Source organism: Macaca nemestrina, chromosome 2 (genome assembly GCF_043159975.1).
Source record: "Macaca nemestrina isolate mMacNem1 chromosome 2, mMacNem.hap1, whole genome shotgun sequence".
In the NCBI taxonomy this organism is placed as follows: domain Eukaryota; kingdom Metazoa; phylum Chordata; class Mammalia; order Primates; family Cercopithecidae; genus Macaca; species Macaca nemestrina.
The window spans coordinates 31,020,372-31,039,729 of NC_092126.1; the positions used below are offsets into that span (position 1 = coordinate 31,020,372).

The 19,358-nt window shown below is 38.8% G+C and overlaps 1 protein-coding gene across 1 annotated transcript in view; it reads right to left on the reverse strand.

Annotated features, from left to right (window-relative positions):
• LOC105490425 (phospholipase C like 2) overlaps nucleotides 1-19,358 on the reverse strand; it is a 194,495-nt gene that overhangs the window by 32,610 nt on the left and 142,527 nt on the right. Inside the window, exon 4 of the mRNA XM_011756026.3 lies at nucleotides 15,785-15,860. Within this exon, the coding sequence (XP_011754328.1) occupies nucleotides 15,785-15,860 (76 nt within the window). The remainder of the gene's footprint in view (nucleotides 1-15,784; nucleotides 15,861-19,358) is intronic.

A 19,358-nucleotide genomic window follows, 5' to 3' on the forward strand; every position in this document is an offset into this window, starting at 1 on the left:
ATTGCCCTGCATACGCTCTTCTGTTTGTCTGGAATGTCTGTGCCCACTTGCCTTGGCTCTTAGACAAACAACCTTCTTGACTTAACTCCTGCCCTAAAGTCTGGTTCAACTATCCCCACAGACAGACCTCCCCACTCCTCCTCTGTGTGATCAGGGCTCTAGGGCAGTGTGCACTCACTCCTGCACTTACACCCTAGGCTGCACTTACACTTATGAGTGGCTTAGATGCCTGTCTCCAATACTCGACCTGGAGCCTTCTTAGGGGAGGATCCATATCCCGTTTTTCTGTGGAATCTCCAGCTTCTGGTCAGATGGAGAGAAAGAGCTTGTTTGTTGAACAAATAAATACGAAGCATTCTGTATTCAATTCAGCTCAACAGATATTTATTGAGTGCTGGCTTTGTGCCAGACACTGTTCTTGGCGTTTGGGAAACGTTATGAACAAACAAAGGTCCCTTCCCCTCAAGGAGTTTCCAGTCCAGTAGGAGGAACACAGACAACAAGTGATGGGCACAACAGATAACTCATTCACTCAAGTGGCCCTTCTATTTGGAAGACAGCCAATTCTATCTGTAGGCCTGATCTCCATCCGAAGCTTCACTCTAATTGTTTTGACAACTTACTAGCTATTTCCATTTGACCATCCTGCTGTGATCTCATATGTGTCACACTTGAAACAGACCTTCACAACCAACTTTTTTCTAAACGAATACTTCAGGCATCCACATTCTGTTGCTGGGAGTAGTATATGAACACGGAGGGCACAAGAGACAGAATCAATCACTGAGTTCCTGAGTGAGTCCTAAACTATCTAGTGACCTCACTGCTTGTAACAGTTTCCCGAAGTATTTAAGAAATTGACAGATAGAACTTGAGACAAGGGCTTTATCACCAAATAAGTTTGAGAAATGCTGAGTTAAACTGGAGGATATTTAGCATGATAATGTGTACTGAGAATCTCCAAAGGGGATAAGGTGCATTATAAAAATGTGATGATGAAGTCCTTTGCCCAAGGAACATGACTAGTGTTGCATGAATTAGGCTTTAGTAAATGTTGGCTTAAAAAAAATCAATCCCAAATGTTTTAGACTTGAATTAAAAGGCTTCCTTCATTGAGTCCAGCCTGTATTTCCAATCCTAATTTTTACTGTTTCCTGAAAAGCAAATATTTCCCTTCAGCCAGGACAATACATTTCATGTGCACTGAAAGTACATCTTGATGATAAAGTCTGCTAAGCTTTGGCCCATCTAAAATGCCTTGTTCCTTCTGCTTAACTTATACAAATCCTGCATTCCCTCAAGCCCCTAGTTCAAGCTTGGCCTCCTTTCCTAACAACAAAAGACTCTGAGACTGCTCCTTTCTTCAAATTTCATTTATACCTGTTATCTATACCACTCACTTGGTTGTGTTTTATTATAACTTTCCATGATGGTAGAAACATTATCATCATTTTTTTGCATCTCCAATAAGTAATTAGTATAATAACTTGTCATGAAACAAATTCCACAAATGCATGACTGTGTTTTTAATGTAATATGTTAATATGTTATTGACACAGCACTGACCTATGAGAATACAGTGACCTATAATAAAAGAACACAGATTAAAGTTGCTTTATATTCTTTATTCTTATAAGAAAGTTTACCTCTAAATACTGTTAAAACATTCTTAGAATGCATTTGTTCACTTTTATTCAATTATTTATATATTCCCTTTTACAATCCCTTATATATTTATAATATACTATAGTATTTGTAGACCACAGAATTAGAGAGCTGGAAAAGCCTTAGAGATAATCTGGGCCAAATCACTTTATATTAAACGTAAGGATACCTAATATACACACATATGTATGTATATACATAACCTTCTGGTATTTGTATGAGAAAGGTGATTCATTTTGTCTGTGGACTTTACTTATAGTTCTTCTCAGTTTTAATAAGCAATTATAATGGGAATTCTCATAACCAAGTGGTTTATTTACGCAAGTGCCAGAGTTAAAAATAGCCTGAGAGTTACTCCTGACCCCTCTTCAGCAGAACACCTGCTGAGATGACCCTGAGAATTGCTATTTAAATACAAGGGGATGCTTTCAGAGACTCTACGGGTTTACAAAGGAAGGAGGGAGGAAGATGTGACAAGAGAGCACAGTGTTGGGATTTAATCACAGAACAGGTACCCCAGGAAAGGCAAGTATCCCCCAAACTTCCCTCCCCTTCATTTGTGGCACAGGGGAAATGTCACTGGTGAAAGCCATGTTCTATGCTGCTCTAGAAAGATAATTTGGCTGTCCCTCAATCACACAGCTGGTGCATGTCTGAGTCAGAGCAGTCACTCACACTGTCCCTGTGCGAGACAGAGGAGAGAGGCTTAGGGAAAGAGTATGAACTCAGAAGAGGGCCTGCTCTGCTCCACCCTCAAAAGAGAAGTTCTCAAAACCTGAATGTGCTCACCACAATGCAAATTCCTGAGTCCCACTCCCAAATGGTCAATATTTTGGGAATGATATAAAGAGACTGCATTTTCAACAAGCATTCCCGGGAGATTCTGACCACACATATGAAAAATAGCATTAGTGTGAAAGTTGATGTGGGAATCTTTCTTTTCTTTGCATGACTGTGAATAGATGATGTGGGAATCTTAGAGCAGAATTAGGGTGAAGGTTACAGGGACGGTTGGGGTGTGGTGAGACGGGTTTCTAGACACCAGTTGCTTATTGTGAAGTTTTTGCTCTGAATGAGTTGGCCTAGTTGTTGTCTTTGTGGTCATTTCCTCTGCCATCCCTTATCAGTGATGAAGGTCCCTTGTGAGGGAATTAAAATGAGAAAGAGGCCACTGAGGACGCTGTTACTTCTTTTCTTCCCTTGACTTCACTAATTATTAATTAATTAGTAAATGCCTAGAAGAAGATGTGGTGGTTCAATACCCAGTCTTTAAGAGAAAAGATGTTGCAGATTTCAAATGGGGTATGGGAGTCTGATGCAGGTTTCCTGTGTCTCATCTTCAGAAAGGTTGGCTTTTCACCTTCAGAGTTAAGTGTTAACTTTACTCCTTGAAACTAATGATGATGGGTTACAATTTATGTGTCTTGTAACATTGTATGGGATGACTTGTTTAATCTTTTTCAGTAACTGTAATCCAGCCATTCTCAAACTGCTGTTTATGTAACTGATCTTAGTTCACTGTAATTTAGAAGGCATAGGGCCATCAGGGAATCACATAATCCACTGCCACTTAGAAGAAGGAAAATGGGGCAGAGAGGGGTCAAGTGACTAAACTAAAGTCACACAGCAAGACATGGTACAGAGGGCACCAGAACATGGGTCTCTGAATTCCCAGGAAAGAACCTTTCACTTTTGTAAAACAGAGCTGAGAAACATTCTGACATAAATGAGAACTGAGAGGATTTGGATCTGTGTCCCCATCCAAATCTCATGTTGAAATATAATCCCCAATGCTGGAGGTGGGTCCTGGTGGGAGGTAATTGGATCATGAGGGTAGCATTCTCATAAATGGTTTAGTACCATCCCACCTTGGTAGTATACAGTGAGTAAATTCTCATGAGATCTGGTTGTTTAAGAATGTGTGGCACCTCCCCCTCTCTTCCTCCTGCTCGGGCCATGTGAAGATGCCTGCTCCCGCTTTGCTTTTCACCATGATTGTAAGTTTCCTGAAGCCTCATAAAACAGAAACTGATACTGAGAAGCAGGGCATTGCTGGAAAGACACTTGAAGATGTGGAAGCAGCTTTGGAACTGGTAATGGGCAAAGGTTGGAACAGTTTGGAGAGTTCAGAAAAAGAAAGGAAGATGAGGGAAAGTTTGGAACTTCCTAGAGACTTGTTAAATTGTTACGACCAAAATACTGATAGTGATATGGACAATGAAGTCCAGGCTTAGGAGGTCTCAGATGGAAATGAGGAACTTACTGGGAACTGGAGTAGAGGTCACTTTTGCTATGCTTTAGCAAAGAGTCTGGCTGCATTGTGTCCCTGCTCTAGGGATCTGTGGAACCCTGAACTTGAGAGTGATGATTTAGGATATCTGGAAGAAGAAATTTCTAAGCAGCAAAGTATTCAAGATGTAGCCTGGCTGCTTCTAACAACCTATGCTCACATGCACAAGCAGAGCAATGACCTGAAACTGGAACTTATATTTAACAGGGAAACAGAGCATAAAAGTTGGAAAAATGTGCAGCCTGGCCATGTGGCAGAAAAGAAAAGCCCATTTCAGAAGAGGAATTCAAGCAGGTTGCAGAAATTTGATAAATAAAAGGCAAATGCTAATAGCCAGGACAATGGAGAAAAGGCCTGAAAGGTATTTCAGAGACCTTCCTGGCAGCCTCTCCTATCACAGACCCAAGGCCTAGGCAGGAAGAATGGTTTCATGGACCAAGTCCAGGGCCCAGCTGCTCTGTACAGCCCCTGGACACTGCTCCCTGTAGCCCCTTTCTTTTGGCTGATTTCTCCCTTTTGAAACGGGATTACTTACTCAATCCCTATATCCCCATTGTAACTTGGAAGTAACTTGTTTTGATTTTACAGGTTTATAGGTGGAAGGGACTTGCCTTGTTCAGATGAAACTTTGGACTTTTGAACTAATGCTGGAATGAGTTAAGACTTCGGGGGATTATCGGGAAGGGATGATTATATTTTGAAATGTGAGAAGGACATGAGATCTGGGAGGGGCCAGAGTAGAATAAATGGTTTTAATCTGTGTCCCCACCCAAATCTAATGTTGAAACATAATCCCCAGTGCTAGAGGTGGAGCCTGGTGGGAGGTGACTGAATCATGGGGGCAGAGTTCTCACGAATGGTTCAACACCATCCCCCCTTTTGAGTTCTCATGAGATCTGGTTGTTTAAAAGAGTGCATCACCTCCTCCAACCCTCCTGATCCAGCCATGTAAGATAGGCCTGCCTCCCCTTCACCTTCCGCTATGATTGTAAGTTTCCTGAGACCTACACAGAAGCTGAGAAGACGCTAGCATCATGCTTCCTGTACAGCCTGTGGAACCATAACCCAATTAACCATGAGCCCATTTCTTTCTAAATTACCCAGTCTCAGCTATTTCTTTATAGCAGTACGAGAACAGACTAATACAAAACAAAAAGTTATAAGGCTCTCGGGTTTCCTTTTGCAAATATAATTGACCTTTCAACAACAGGGGTATTAGGGGCATTGACCCTGCATGCAGTCAAAAATCTGCATGTAACTTTTGACTCCCCAAAAAGTTTACTAATAATAGCCTACTTTGGACCTGACGGATGTTTACTGGTAACATAAACAGTTGATTAATACATATTTTGTATATTATATGTATTATATACTATATTCTTAAAATAAAGTAAGCTAAAGAAAAGAAAACATTAAGAAAACCATGAGGAAGAGAAAACATATTTACTATTTATCAAGTGGAAGTGGATCATCATAAAGGTCTTCATCCTCATCATCTTCTAGCTGAATATACTGAGGATAACGAAGGAAAGAAGGGGTTGGTCTTGCTGTCTCAGAGGTGGCAGAGGCAGAAGAGGCGGAGGAGGCAGAAGGAAAGGCAGGAGAGGCAGGCACACTCAGTGTAACTTTACAGGAATGCACTGCAATTTCTGTCTTTTTTGCTTTTTTGCTTCTCTAAAAATGCTTCCATACAGTACCAGTCCTTCTTCCACTTTTTGCTTTAGTTTCAGTGCCAGTATCATAGGAGGATCTTTGTCATAAAAGAAGTCAAAAGCAGTCTTGAATAATAGGAACGCTTCTGCCAGATTGTCTGATGTCAATTTATTTGCTGGCACTGCTTCTTCTACATCTTCCTCATTGTCTGGCACTGGTTTGGAAACACTCATCTCTGTCAAGTTATCTTCTGCTAATTCCTCTGGTGTGGTGTCCATGAGCTCTTGATTTTCCCCAAAATCCATAACCTAAAACCCCTCACCCCCCAACTTTTTTTTTTTTGCCATATTCACAATCTCTTTCATGATTTCTTTCAGCAGCTCTGTTATAAATCCTGTGAACATCTGGACAGTTTTCTCCAGTAGGAATTTATTGTTTTGGACTTGATGACTTTCATGGATTTTTCTTAACAATAATGGTATCTTCAACAGTATTTCGAATCCTTCTAGTCATGTATGATGTCCTCTCTATCAGGGGTTCTCTTCTACAGCATTAACAATCCTTTCCATACAGCATCCTCTGTAATGAGTTTTAAGGTACTTATGACCCTTTAATCTACAAGCTGACTTGGAGATATTGTGCTTGGGGGAAAATAGACCATATTTCATCGCCTTCAGTGTTGAACTCATGGGGTTCTGGGTGGCCAAGGGCATTGTCCAATATCAAAAGAACATTAAAAGGCATTCTTTTACTGGCAAGGTACTTCCTGACTGCAGGAACAAAGCATCAATGAAACTAATACAGAAGAAGCTCTTGTTGTTCAGGCCTCTGTGTTGTACAACCAAAAGACTGGCAGCTGGTGTTTATCTTTCCCCTTTAAGGCTTGGGCATTAGCAGCTTTATAGATAGGGGTAGTCCTGATCATAAACCTGACTGTATCTGCACAAAACAATAGTTAGCCTATCCTTTCCTGCCCTAAATCCTGGTGCTTGCTTCTCTTCCTTACTAACAAATGTCCTCTGTGACGTTTTTTTTCTCCCTAGAACAGGGTATAGCTGCATTAAACACCTGTTCAGGCAGATATCCTTTCTCCTCAATGGTTTTTTAAATTTTATTTTTATTTTAAATTTTTATAGGTGCACAGTAGGTATATATACTTATGGGGTACATGACATGTTTTGATACAGGCATGTAAAGCATAATAATGGAAAATGGGATATCTATCCACTTAATAAGCATTTATCATTTGTGTTACAAACAATTCCATAATACTCTTTTCATTGTTTTAAAATGTACAATAAAATTATTATTGACTACAGCACCCCTGTTGTGCTATCAAATACTAGGTCTTACTCATTCTTTCTAACTTTTTTTTTTTGGTACGCATTAACCATCCCCACCTCCCCAACCCTGACCTCCCATTGCCTTTCCCAGCCTCAGGTAACCATCTTTCCATTCTCTATCCCCATAAATTCAATTATTTTGATTTTTAGATTCCACAAATAATTGGGAACATGTGATGTTTGTCTTTCTGTGCTTGGCTTATTTCACTTAACATAATGACTTTCCAGTTCCATCCATGTTGCAAATGATAGGATTCCATTCTTTTTTATGGCTGAATAGCACTGCATTGAGTATAAGTATCACATTTTCTTTATCCACTCAACTGTTGGTAGATGCTTAGGTTGCTTCCACATCTTGGCTAGTGTGAACAATGCTGCAATAAACATGGGAGTACAGGTATCTATTTGATATACTGATTTCCTCTCTTTTGGGTATACATGCAGCAGTGGGATTGCTCGATCGTATGGTAGCTCTATTTTTAGCTCTTTGAGGAACCTTCAAACTGCTCTCCATAATGGTTGTACTAATTTACATTCCCACCAACAATGTATGAGGGTTCCCTTTTCTTCACAGTCTCACCAGAATTTGTTATTGACTGACTTTTGGATAAAAGCCATTTTAACTGCAGTGAGATGATATCTCATTTAGTTTTGATTTGCATTTCTCTGAGGATCAATGATATTGAGCACCTTTTCATATGCCTGTTTGTCATTTGTGTGTCATCTTTTGAGAAATTCCTATTAAACTTTTTGCCCATTTTAAAATTGTATTATTAGACACTTTTTCCTACAGAGTTGTTTGAGCTCCTTATATAATCTGGTTATTAATTCCTTGTCCCATTCATTCAGTGGGTTTTCTCTCCATTTTGTTGTTTGTTTCCTTTACTGTGTGGAAGCCTTTTAACTTGATGTGATCCCATTTGTTCATTTTTGCTTTGGTTACCTGTGCATGTGGGGTATTACTCAAGAAATCATTGCCTAATCCAATGCCTGGAAAATTTCCCCAATGTTTTCTTGTAGTAGTTTCACAGTTTGATGTCATAGATTTAAATTTTGATTTGGTTTTTGTATAAGGAGAGAGATAGTGGTCTAGTTTCATTCTGCATATGGATATCCAGTTTTCCCTGCACCATTTACCGAAGACACTGTGTTTTCCTCACTGTATAATCTTGACACCCTTGTGGAAAATGAGTTCATTGTAGATGTGTGGATTTGTTTCTGGATTCTCTATTCTGTTTCATTGGTCTATGTGTCTGCTTTTATACCAGTACCATGCAATTTTGATTACTATAGCTCTGCAGTATTATTTGAGGGCAAATAATATGATTCCTCCAGTATTGTTCTTTTTGCTCCAGATAGCTTTGAATATTCTGGGTCTTTAGGGGTTCCATATAAATGTTAGGATTTGTTTTTCAATTTCCACGAAGAATGCCACTAGTATTTTGATAGCGACTGTATTGAATCTGTATATTGCTTTGGGTAGTATGGACATTTTAAAAATATTGATTCTTCCAATCCATGAACATGGAATATCTTTCCAGTTTTTTATGTGTACCCTCTTTCTTTCATTAGTGTTTTATAGTTTTCATTGTAGAGATGTTTCACTTCTTTAAGTTAATTCCTAGGTATTTAATTTTATTTGGGGCTAATTTAAGTGGGATTACTTTTTAATTTCAAATTGTTCACTGTTGGCATATGGAAATGCTACTGATTCTTGCATGCTTATTTTGTATCCTACAGCTTTACTGCATTTGTTTATCAGTTCTAACAGATTTATGGTGGATTCTTTAGGCTTTTCCAAACGTAAGATCATACCATCTGCTAACAAGGATAATTTGACTCAATGACTTTCTTAATGGCATCTGGGAACTTGCCTGCTGCCTGTTGGTTGACAGAAGCTGTTTCACCTATTACCTTGACATTTTTTAAGCCAAACCTCTTTCTAAAATTATCAAACCATCCTTTGCTGGCATTAAATTCTCCAGCTTTGGATCCTTTACTTTCAATTGTCATATAATGACTTCACTGTTTCTTGAATCATATTAGTCTATAGGTGTGCCTTTTGTATAGCAATCCTGTACCCATCTAAAAGCTATATTTTCAATGTGAGATAAAAAAATTTTGCAAAAGAAGTGCAAGGTTTTCATACCTGCTGGTATGGCTGCAACAATAGCTTCATGAATTTTCTTTTCTTTTTTTTTTTTTTTTTTTTTTTTTGAGACGGAGTCTTGCTCTGTGCCCCAGGCTGGAGTGCAGTGGCACAATCTCGGCTCACTGCAAGCTCTGCCCCCCGGGTTCACGCCATTCTCCTGCCTCAGCCTCCCAAGTAGCTGGGACTACAGGCGCCCACCACCACGCCCGGCTAGTTTTTTGTATTTTTTTAGTAGAGACGGGGTTTCACGGTGTTAGCCAGGATGGTCTCGATCTCCTGACCTTGTGATCTGCCCGCCTCGGCCTCCCAAAGTGCTGGGATTACAGGCTTGAGCCACCACGCCCGGCCTTCTTTTCTTTTTTTTTAGAACAGTCCTTATGCTGGATTCATTTATCCTGAAATGGCAGTCAACTGCACACTTCAATCTATGGTATATACTAAGCAATTCAACTTTTTCTTGAAATGTCATGACTCTTCTCTGCTTGTTGGGAGCACTTACAGTATCACCAGTGGCACTTCATATAGGTCCCATGGTGTTACTCGAGGTTTATGGTATTGCACTAAACATGATGAATAATATGCCATAACTATGAGAGATCACTTTTTACTGGGAATGCAATTTACTGGAATGATAAACTGCTCAGTCAGAGATGATTAGCATCACACAGCGTTTTAAGCAGATACTCCCAACACTTGAGCTCACCACAACAGCAACAGGAGGTGGCTATGAAATTATTACAGTAGCAAAGTATGTTTTGCAGTTAATTTTAGTAGTTATGAGTTAACAGTGTATCTTACATTTGTTTACATTTTTCTTAATTGTGAATGATGTCATGTATGGGCTTTAAGTGTGTGCATAAGTTTTGATAAATTTTAACTTTTTATAACAGATTTGTGCATATCTTATGGCAGTAAACGATAAAATAGACTAGTACCTACATATATTTTATGCATTTGTGGCCTATCTTCTTAAATTTTTTGATATTTCCATGCTACATGGTTCATGTCTTTTTTCAAATTGTTGCCAACCTCCAAAAAATGTCTCAGTATATTTATTGAAAAAACTCACATATATGTGGACCCATGCTGTTCAAACTTGTGTTGTCCAAGGGTCAATTGTATTTTCAAACAGAACACTTGTGAAGTGCTTTCAGAATGAATCTCGCAGATGATTTTCTTTACTATGTTGGGCAAGATGATGTGCATGAACCAAGTGACAGATGGTGATGGCTTACTTATCTGATAACCTCAGCTCCTAGGAGCACACTGAGATATGAGGAGTTTGGAAAAAAAAAAAAAAGTCTCTGAGCAATTAAATCCAGGTAATGTAGGTCTGGCCTGACATTCTGCCGGTTTTCCCCATGCAGGAGTGTGTTGGGGCCTCATCCTCTTTTATGTAAGATAAATCGCTTGGTCACAGGGGAGACATCAACAGCTCAGCAGACTGGAAGCAGCAAATATAAGAGCAAAAAAAAAGAGCGGTATACAAACAGACAGTTAGAAATACAGTACAAAGTAGTAGGAAGTGAGAGTTTAATGAAAGGAGATGGAATTAAACTATTAACACCATGTCCAGATCTGAACAGTCACAGCAGGCAGGCTGCTGTGTGTGCAGGTGAAGGGGTCTCCAAACTTAAAGACTTCAAGAAATCACTGCATTAAACTGCAGCATCTCAAGATGATCCTGGGTCTTCAAAACAAATGTTCAAATTATTTTTGGCAAATCAAATTTAAGAAAGCAGGGATGTATAAGATCCACTGAAAATTTCCCATTAAATTGATTAAAATGAAGGGTAATTGAAGCTTTTATTATTAGGAAAGTTATCTTCTTCGATCCCACTTTACTCAGTGATGATGCAACCCTGGCCATGCATGAAAATACGTTGGAGCTTTTAGCAAAGAAGCTTCCATTTAAAGCGGTCTGGGGAGGGCTGGGTCATCTTTCATTTAGTTTGATCCTCCCTCTTAACAGTCATTCTGAAAGTGCACAGAACAGATTCTCCTGCCAAAAGAGGAACCAGGCTCTCATCCTCCCAGGCATGCAGGCATCACCTCTGCCTGGGGCATGCCCATGAACACAGGGAAGCCAGCAGGGGTCCTTTGCAGGCTCTCCGCCCCTCTGCAACCTGACACTGTCCCAGGCCTTGTGGGTGTGGGATCACATCTTTGGGAACATCCTCAGTTCCTGCGGCAGCTTTTGTCCCTTGATTCCTTCCTTTTTTTTTTCTTCAAATTTAGTTTTTATTTTTACTAGAATTATGCATGTACATAAAGAACCAAATAATTGTCCACAATTCTCCCTCCCTAGAAGCAGTCACATTCAACACCTTTAGCTGATTATTTCCCTTCTTAAGTATTTATGTTCATATTTCTAAGTAACATGCTTATATTGTTTACTTAGAATTGTTTTTCAAGCATCATTTATTAAATTCCCCATATGAAGGATGGGAATTTTGCTATTTTTAACCTCCCTACTGTCAGGACACAGAAATCTAAGTGTTAATTAATCCAGCTTCCAGACAGTTTCTCTCTTTTATCACTAGCTTTATCCCAGTTCCCAGAGGTACCCGGTCACCAGGTTAGATCTGAGCTGGTGCCTGGCCTGTGAGTCAGGCTGTGTCAGGCCCCCCACGACCAGCTTTAGATTCAGGTTCCTGAGTGGGTAGCTAAGCCAATTATCACTTGTTCAGCTGTTACTCAGTTTCTAGAATTTTGTTGCTCCCGTTTTCTTTGTCCTTATGGATTTGTGGCTTTAAAACACACACACACACACACACACACACAAAACAAAAAAAACACCTTTACTGTCATTTTAATGAGGTTTTAGAGTGGAGATTAAAAGCATTTGTTAATTCATCATCTTTAACAGGATGTCATTGATTTGCTTTTTTCCTCCTCCAGAGAACAATTTATTTTCCATTTAAAATCACCTGACAGAAACACCTAGCTCACTGAGGGAAAGCAGTTTGGGTTTCCTTCTTGATCATCTTCCTATCCTTTATTAAGCATACCAATTCAGCGACTAGAAAGGAAATTATACTCCAAAAATGGGTTACAGTTTTGGCATTGAAAGAGAAAAAGACATAGGTGTTAGAAAGTGGAAAAGACTTTTGCCCTGAAAGAATTTGACACATCTTTTCCCAACTTTTATACATGTCTAACAAATGAACTTTCATGATGTTTCTCCCTCTGCAGATTCCTGTTCAGCTCTCCTGCTGGTGTTCCTTACCAATCCCCTACTTGAGAACGTGTATGCATGTGTTTGAATTATAAAGACCCATTCTTATATGGCCACATCACTTCTCACTCCCATGGCGGCCCAGACTCACGCATCCCATCACCCCAGCAGGATCTGATATTTAATCAGTCCCTTTGGCTGGCACTGCTGATCTCTGACTCTGAGCAAAGTCCCCATACTCTTGCCCCTGTCTTGAATCCCCGCTTTCACTTCCTCACCCCCGAAGTTGGTGTTCTCCTATGACACCACTTCCTTGTTTACCTCATCAATGGAAAACACTCCTCTCTTTTTCAGAATTTTTCTAAATGTCACGGCTTTCTGTGTTATCTCAGACGAGGAGCCTTTCTCCCTTTCTAAGGTCAAGTGTTTCATGACTGTACTTCATTCCTGACCTCACATCTTTCATCCTGAACCTCTGTCTCATCTATTAATGTCTTCCTCTTCACTGGGTCGTTTATAATCCTAGCAACATGGTTTTATTACTAAAATTTCTCTTTTACCCCAACTCTCTCTGCTACCGCATTCTCTTCTTAACAGAGAGGACTATGCAGGCAGGCTGCCTCCAACTGCGCATCTCTGAGTTGTTCCCACTGCTCTTTCCGCAGTCCCTTTGGGTCCTCCACTACTGGGATGCATAGGTTCCTAGCCTACCTTGGTTGGAGGTCTTCACTTCTCAGCACTCCTCTCCTGCCACGCTTCCTCTTCCCAGTACTAACATCAGCATACGCATGTCCCTATGTAAAAAATAGATTACACAGCCAGAAGCCTGAACCCTTCTGAACTGGGGATGCTTTTTAACGTGTTTGGAGGTGGAGGTCTGACTCTTTATTTCCATTCAATTATTTAAATGAGGTTTTAACTAATAAAAATGTATGTTTGTGCTTTAACATTTGAAATACATCAAAAATAATCCTTTCTTGCAGCACTTTGGTGACCTATATCTGTTGGCAAGCAGAGTAACAATTACTTATCAAAAGTAAGATCTTATGCAAATGGCTTTTGAGCCCAATATAAATTAGCAATTCTTCATATGACTAATGACTATATGTCCTTACCATAATTGTAAACATGAGAAACAAAAGATCAAGGGACTCTAAAATAAGTACTTGGTATAACAGAAGGGCTGTGTAGGCGTTCAGCAGTAACTGTGAAACCAAAAGATAATCTTTATATGCTTCTAAAGATCTTTAAACCCAGAGCAACTTGAACCATTACACAGTGGTTATTCTTCCCCCATCCTAATCAAAATCCCTAATAGATAAGATTCTTCAGCTTTTTAAGTACAAGCACATGTATCTCTTACTGAAATCAAACATAAACAGAAAGCCACATTATACTCAAAATTATCAAATTTCATAAACCAGTGAATTGACAATAACTCAAATCGTTGAATAGTTTTTTTTTCTGATAAACAGTTCGTTTTTCAAATTCCACAAAGGTCATAATTTTCATAGCAATACATGCATTGAATGGAATCAAATAATTAAAATCAAATCATATTTAGTCAGTTAATATTTGGGCAACTACTCTGCGCAGAATGTTAGAACAGATGTCACGCGTAAGATACAGAGAGCAACTTGATATACAATCTTAGTGCTTTAGGAGGTTATTATCCTGTTTACAAGATGGAATGCATTAATAAAATACACAATAACTGAAGAAGCCCTACCAACTGAAGCAAATTAAAGGTTTAAAGGGCTCAATAGAATGCTTTAGGTAACATAAATCCTGGAATCTTGAAAGGTCTCCTAGAAGACTGTTGAGATAATTGAAAAAGAAGAAAGTACAGATTGGCAGAGAGGACAGAGAAAGAAGTCTCAGCAGATGAGTGGTATGTGAAAATCTGATTAAGTAAAAACACAGGGAATGGGGACAGGCAGCCCAAAGCAGAGGGTGGATGGCTCACCATCCCTTCCCTTCCTTCCTCACTCTCCAGAAGCACCTTCCTTATCTACTGTCAACTGCCTCCCAACAGGTCTGCCCAGGGACATTCTCTGCACACAGCTATTATGGTCAGTACCTGAAAGCTCAGGCCCTCTCCTGTTCTACACAAACACCAATGTCTCCCCAGTGCCTCACACACCAACCTGAGACTCCTGAGTAACACACGGTAAGTATTCAATATATTTACTGTGTTTACTTCCATATCTCCTGTTCAATTTGAAGGCTCCAGAAGGTAACCAATCATTGTTTTTTCATGTTTTGGTATGCAAGGGCTACCATGTACCTTATGCATACAGAAGTTCAAAACACATCTATTAAATGAATGAACAGATGATTTAATAAATTTTATATAATATTGGCAAAATGGTGGGCTTGTTGGTAGATGACCTCACTCCTCCTGGCGAAGTTAGGAGTTTAGATTTGTTACCAGAGACCCTGCTAAGCAACTGGATGATTTTGTACAGGACAGTGACATGATAAAAATTGTGTTTGAAGAACTTGTTTTAAATGTAGATTGTAGGGAAAGTTAGCCTGGAAAGGACTAGAAATAGAAAGATCATTCTGCTAATAACATTTGCTGACAAGATTAGTAAAACAAGATGGGGATTGTGGAGTTTGTTGATTAGTCACTAATATGAATATTCTTTCAATAGATACTGGAAAAAAATGTCACACATATATTTATCTTTGATCTATTTTAAACAAGTTCATTTCTGAGGTAAGGGATTTTTTTTTTTTTTCAGAGTAGACGATTTAGTTTCTTAGTTTAAAAGAATAGCAACCAAAAAGCCTTAGAAAGTCAGGACAGATTTTTTTTTTTTATGACTTGAAAATATTCTTTATATTAGAATCTCCCAAATCAACACTCAAAACATTAGAAAATTAAAAGAACTCCATTTTGTGTATTTTTATTACGATGCAGAATACCGAATTTTTTGGTTTTACCACAGCTAAAATTAACTGGATGATTGTTTACATAAGAAGAATTTTATAATCTGGTATAACATTTGGATGTTAAATTAATGAATTTATCAGCACTTGAAAATGCCCGTGTGTTAAAAAGTGTCAGGAGGTTGTAACTGGTACCTATCTCCTTTACAAGAAGCCATTCTCCCTCTGCTCAAGCCTTACCTATTCTACTGTGTACTAGAGTCATGGGTGACCAGCAGGAGCTTTGGCAACACAGTTAACACTGAAGAAGAGATTAGTGCAGAGTTTCTCAATCTTGGCTGTACATTAGAAACACCTGGGAATTTAAAATCGTTATTAATTCCCAGCCCCACACCTCAGACCAATGTTGATGTATTCTGAATGGTCCCCTCAGGTGAGTTTGTTACCTAAGGCTGAGAACCACTGAATTGGTATTTTCTTTAGCTATAGAAAAACAATTTTCTTATTTGATTTTCTTGATATAGCATCCAAAAAATGAAATAGTTTTGGGGCAAAATATATGATGCTATTAATTTTATTTTAAAGAGAGGAAACAAACTTTCACTTACCTGCCTTCTGACAATGTACAATCTTTTCATATACAGCATCTGCATTTTCAATCAACGCCTTGAGGGACTGAATCATCTGCAAAGGGAATATTCAGACATGAGATTACACCTGACAACTAGACACCCTCCTGCATTCATGCACAAGGCTCTTCTCCTAAAACAGGCTGATATGATGATATCAAACGCTTTTTTATCTGACTTTCCACTACTCAACTTCAAATGTGCATGTGAAAAATGATAAAATCACGCATCCCCGCATAATGATTAAAACAAGATGCGAATAGTATTACTTTCCAAGTGCAGTGAGGCTAGTACAACACTGAACTTGAACCCTGAGCTAATACTGAACTGAGTTCATTTCAGCGTGAAAAGCTACAAATATGCATGCAAATCTGATGTGAGTTTTAAACTGTATTTTTGGTTATCCACTTTAACAAAATTTTCAACTTCATCTTATAGAAAACTTCAACACCTACACACTTCACTCATTTTAGCCAAAATGTCTCCATATGAAATTCAGTTTAAAACATACAGTGAGAATTAAAAATAGCATTTGTTTGATACCATCCATCACTAATAGTACCTCTAAAACTAGTAGTTTTATGTTTCTATTAGTGGTTTTTAAAATGTTCAAATTTGAATTCTTATTCCAAATTGCATGTGCTTGTTTTAAGAGCTCAAGCTTGAAGAAGAGAAAGAATCAGTGAACAGCTGATCCATTATTTTACTCACCAAAAAGCTAGGAAAAGATCCCTCTGAAGTAATCTTGTTGGCTCTAAAATCATTATGAAAAGGAAATGGGATAGCCAGAAACAACCCTCATGGCTCAAATGGGTACAATTATGATATCTGCCTTAGTATAAATTCTACATATTTGTATTTAAATGTCCAAATATTTTGCATTATAATATTACTCATCTATTTGACATGACCATCATATTTTAAGTAATAAACACCCATCCATTCCTTTCATTTCTGTCTCATTTTTTATTTATTTATTTTTTAAAGAGACACGGTCTGTTCTGTCAGCCAGGCTGGAGTGAAGTGGTACATTCATACCTCAGTGCACTCTCCAACTCCTAGACACAAGTAATCCTCTAGCCTCCATCTCCCAGGCAGCTGGGACTACAGGTGTGTGCCACCATGCCTGGCTAATTTTTAACATTTTCTATAGAGATGGGATCTTGCTATGTTGCCCAGGCTGGTCTTACACTCCTAGGCTCAAGTGATCTTCCCACCTCGGCCTCCCAAGTACTGGGATTACAGGCATAAGCCACCGCACCTGCCTGCCTTATTTTTCTTTATAGCATTTATCACTAACGGCCCTAGTAATTATTTTATAGTAACTAAATATATGTAGGTTGGATTATTTGTATAACTCAAAACCCACCATATTTTGGTAAGTTATACTTATTTAAAATATAACCAACATGTCTCTTAAAAAGTGTACTGGCTTCTTAAGGTTAGTCAAACAGTATTTATCAACTTGTACAGTTCTTAAAAAATGGTAAACATCACAAGTTTAAAGGCCAAGGTAGGCATTTATTTACGCCTTCATAATGTATCTTTAATCATCACTGGGGTCTACTACAGGCAGTCCCTGTGTGGAAACCAGGGATACCTCACCTACAGGATACAACCCCTGTCCTCAAGAAGTCCACACCCTATGGCAGAGTTTGCACTTTGGAATTCAGTATTTTCAAATTCATTCTTCAAGATCTGAGTCATTCCTGTAAATTAAAATATTCTATTTTACAGCTTGACATATTGAACAGGCAGCGATAAAAATGAACCGTTAAGAACTTTATTATACTGATATAAAGTCGTTTGTGCCATTACATAATTTGCATACTGAAAAGGTTCATACCGTCATCAGTAACCTTTTTCAGCTTTGATGTCAAGCCAAATGAGAGATACAAAGAAGCAAGGACTTCTTCAAGCAAGGATGGTGATTGTCACAGCTTAGTATCAAAGAACTGGCCAACTGTGTCCCCATCATTCAAACAGGAAAAGGAAAAAAAAATATGATCAATGAAATGAACCTAGTCATGAAACAAATGAGGACAGGAGCAAAAGCAGGAGTGGAGAAGAACAAAACAGCAGCATTAAGCAGAGGCTCACACAGGCAGACAAGAAACTCATCTGGGGAATGGTGTAGCAACAGAAAGAGCACAGATTTACATGGGTTCCAATCCTGGTTCTATTACTCATTAACTTTGTCATCTAGGACAAGATATTTAACCTCACAACCCTAATTTCCTACCCATAAAATGAGCTTACTAAAGACATTACACCTCATAATGTGAGGACTAAATGAAAGGATGCGTGAGGAGCGACTGGCGCAATGAAGACACTTTCAAGTGGCAGCTGTCACGGTTGACTCCCCATTTATCCAGGAGGCCTGGCAGAGCATTTTCTGGTAGCCCCAAATTAGCTGAATGCCTTCCTTTCATATGTTCACTGGCAATGTTTCCAATACTCATTACTAATTTTAGTTCCACTTGAAAAGCTGGGTGTGATGAAGCTCAGAGAAACAAGTTGCATTATTATTCTTAGAATCATCTTCCAGTTTAAGTATCACCAAAGGATAAATAATTATGTACCTTCCAGCTATAAAATATATGCAAGGCTGAATAAATGCACATTCATCTCAAGGGTCCAGATACAGAAGCTCATCTGCCTCCTAAATTCTATAACACTTGGAGGATTATTTGTTTATTCTTGGGACAATTGTTTACTGAGGCCCTCTATGTGTGGGACCCTGAGCTAAGGGCTAAGTATGAAGCACATGTACCCTAGAACTTAAAGTATATACATAAAAAAGAACAATTGCTGCACTAGGACTATGGTACAGAAATAAAACAGATGCATAAACAATAACTAAAAAGGTGGGATTGCTATTGTAGCCTGTGAGCTATGGGATGTGATAAAATTAAATACTCTGAAGCTACAGCCCTTTGGTGGGATATTTAATGGTGAAGTACTTGCGGTGTAATGGTATCCATGTTGACACCCACAGAAGGATCCACTTGTGACTTAGATTTCAATACAGGAAGTTCCTCTGCTGATAATGAGAGTGAATATCACCGCCGCCCCCCATTCATGAGTAGTATATAAAATATGAAGATGACTAATACATCAGGGTGGAGAACACTAATAGTGAGAAGCCATTCCTCCTAGGTTTGAAAGTAAACAGCAGGAGGCATTTGCAGACTGTATTAGAGGGAATTCCAGAGGGAACCAGCCTAGGAGAAGGCAGGCCCATAGTAAACAATCAGCAAAGCGTAGACAAGGCAGCAGAAAACACATGCAGACCTCAGCAGAGATGATTCATATTGTCACACCTGTTATCAAATATTTGTACTACTTGCTTCAGAAGGAAGAACTGCCAGTTGGGATCTTTTTATAGTTTTGGGGTACATATTTATTATTAAATTAATGTATGGTTAACAGTTTATAGTTCTTGTTCTTAACAGGCATATATTAATCTTCAACTTTTGCAGTATTGCATAAATTCTCCTTGAGTCTAAGAGCTCCTCTAGGTGCTCTTAAGGAAGCTCTCAGGACTGTAGGC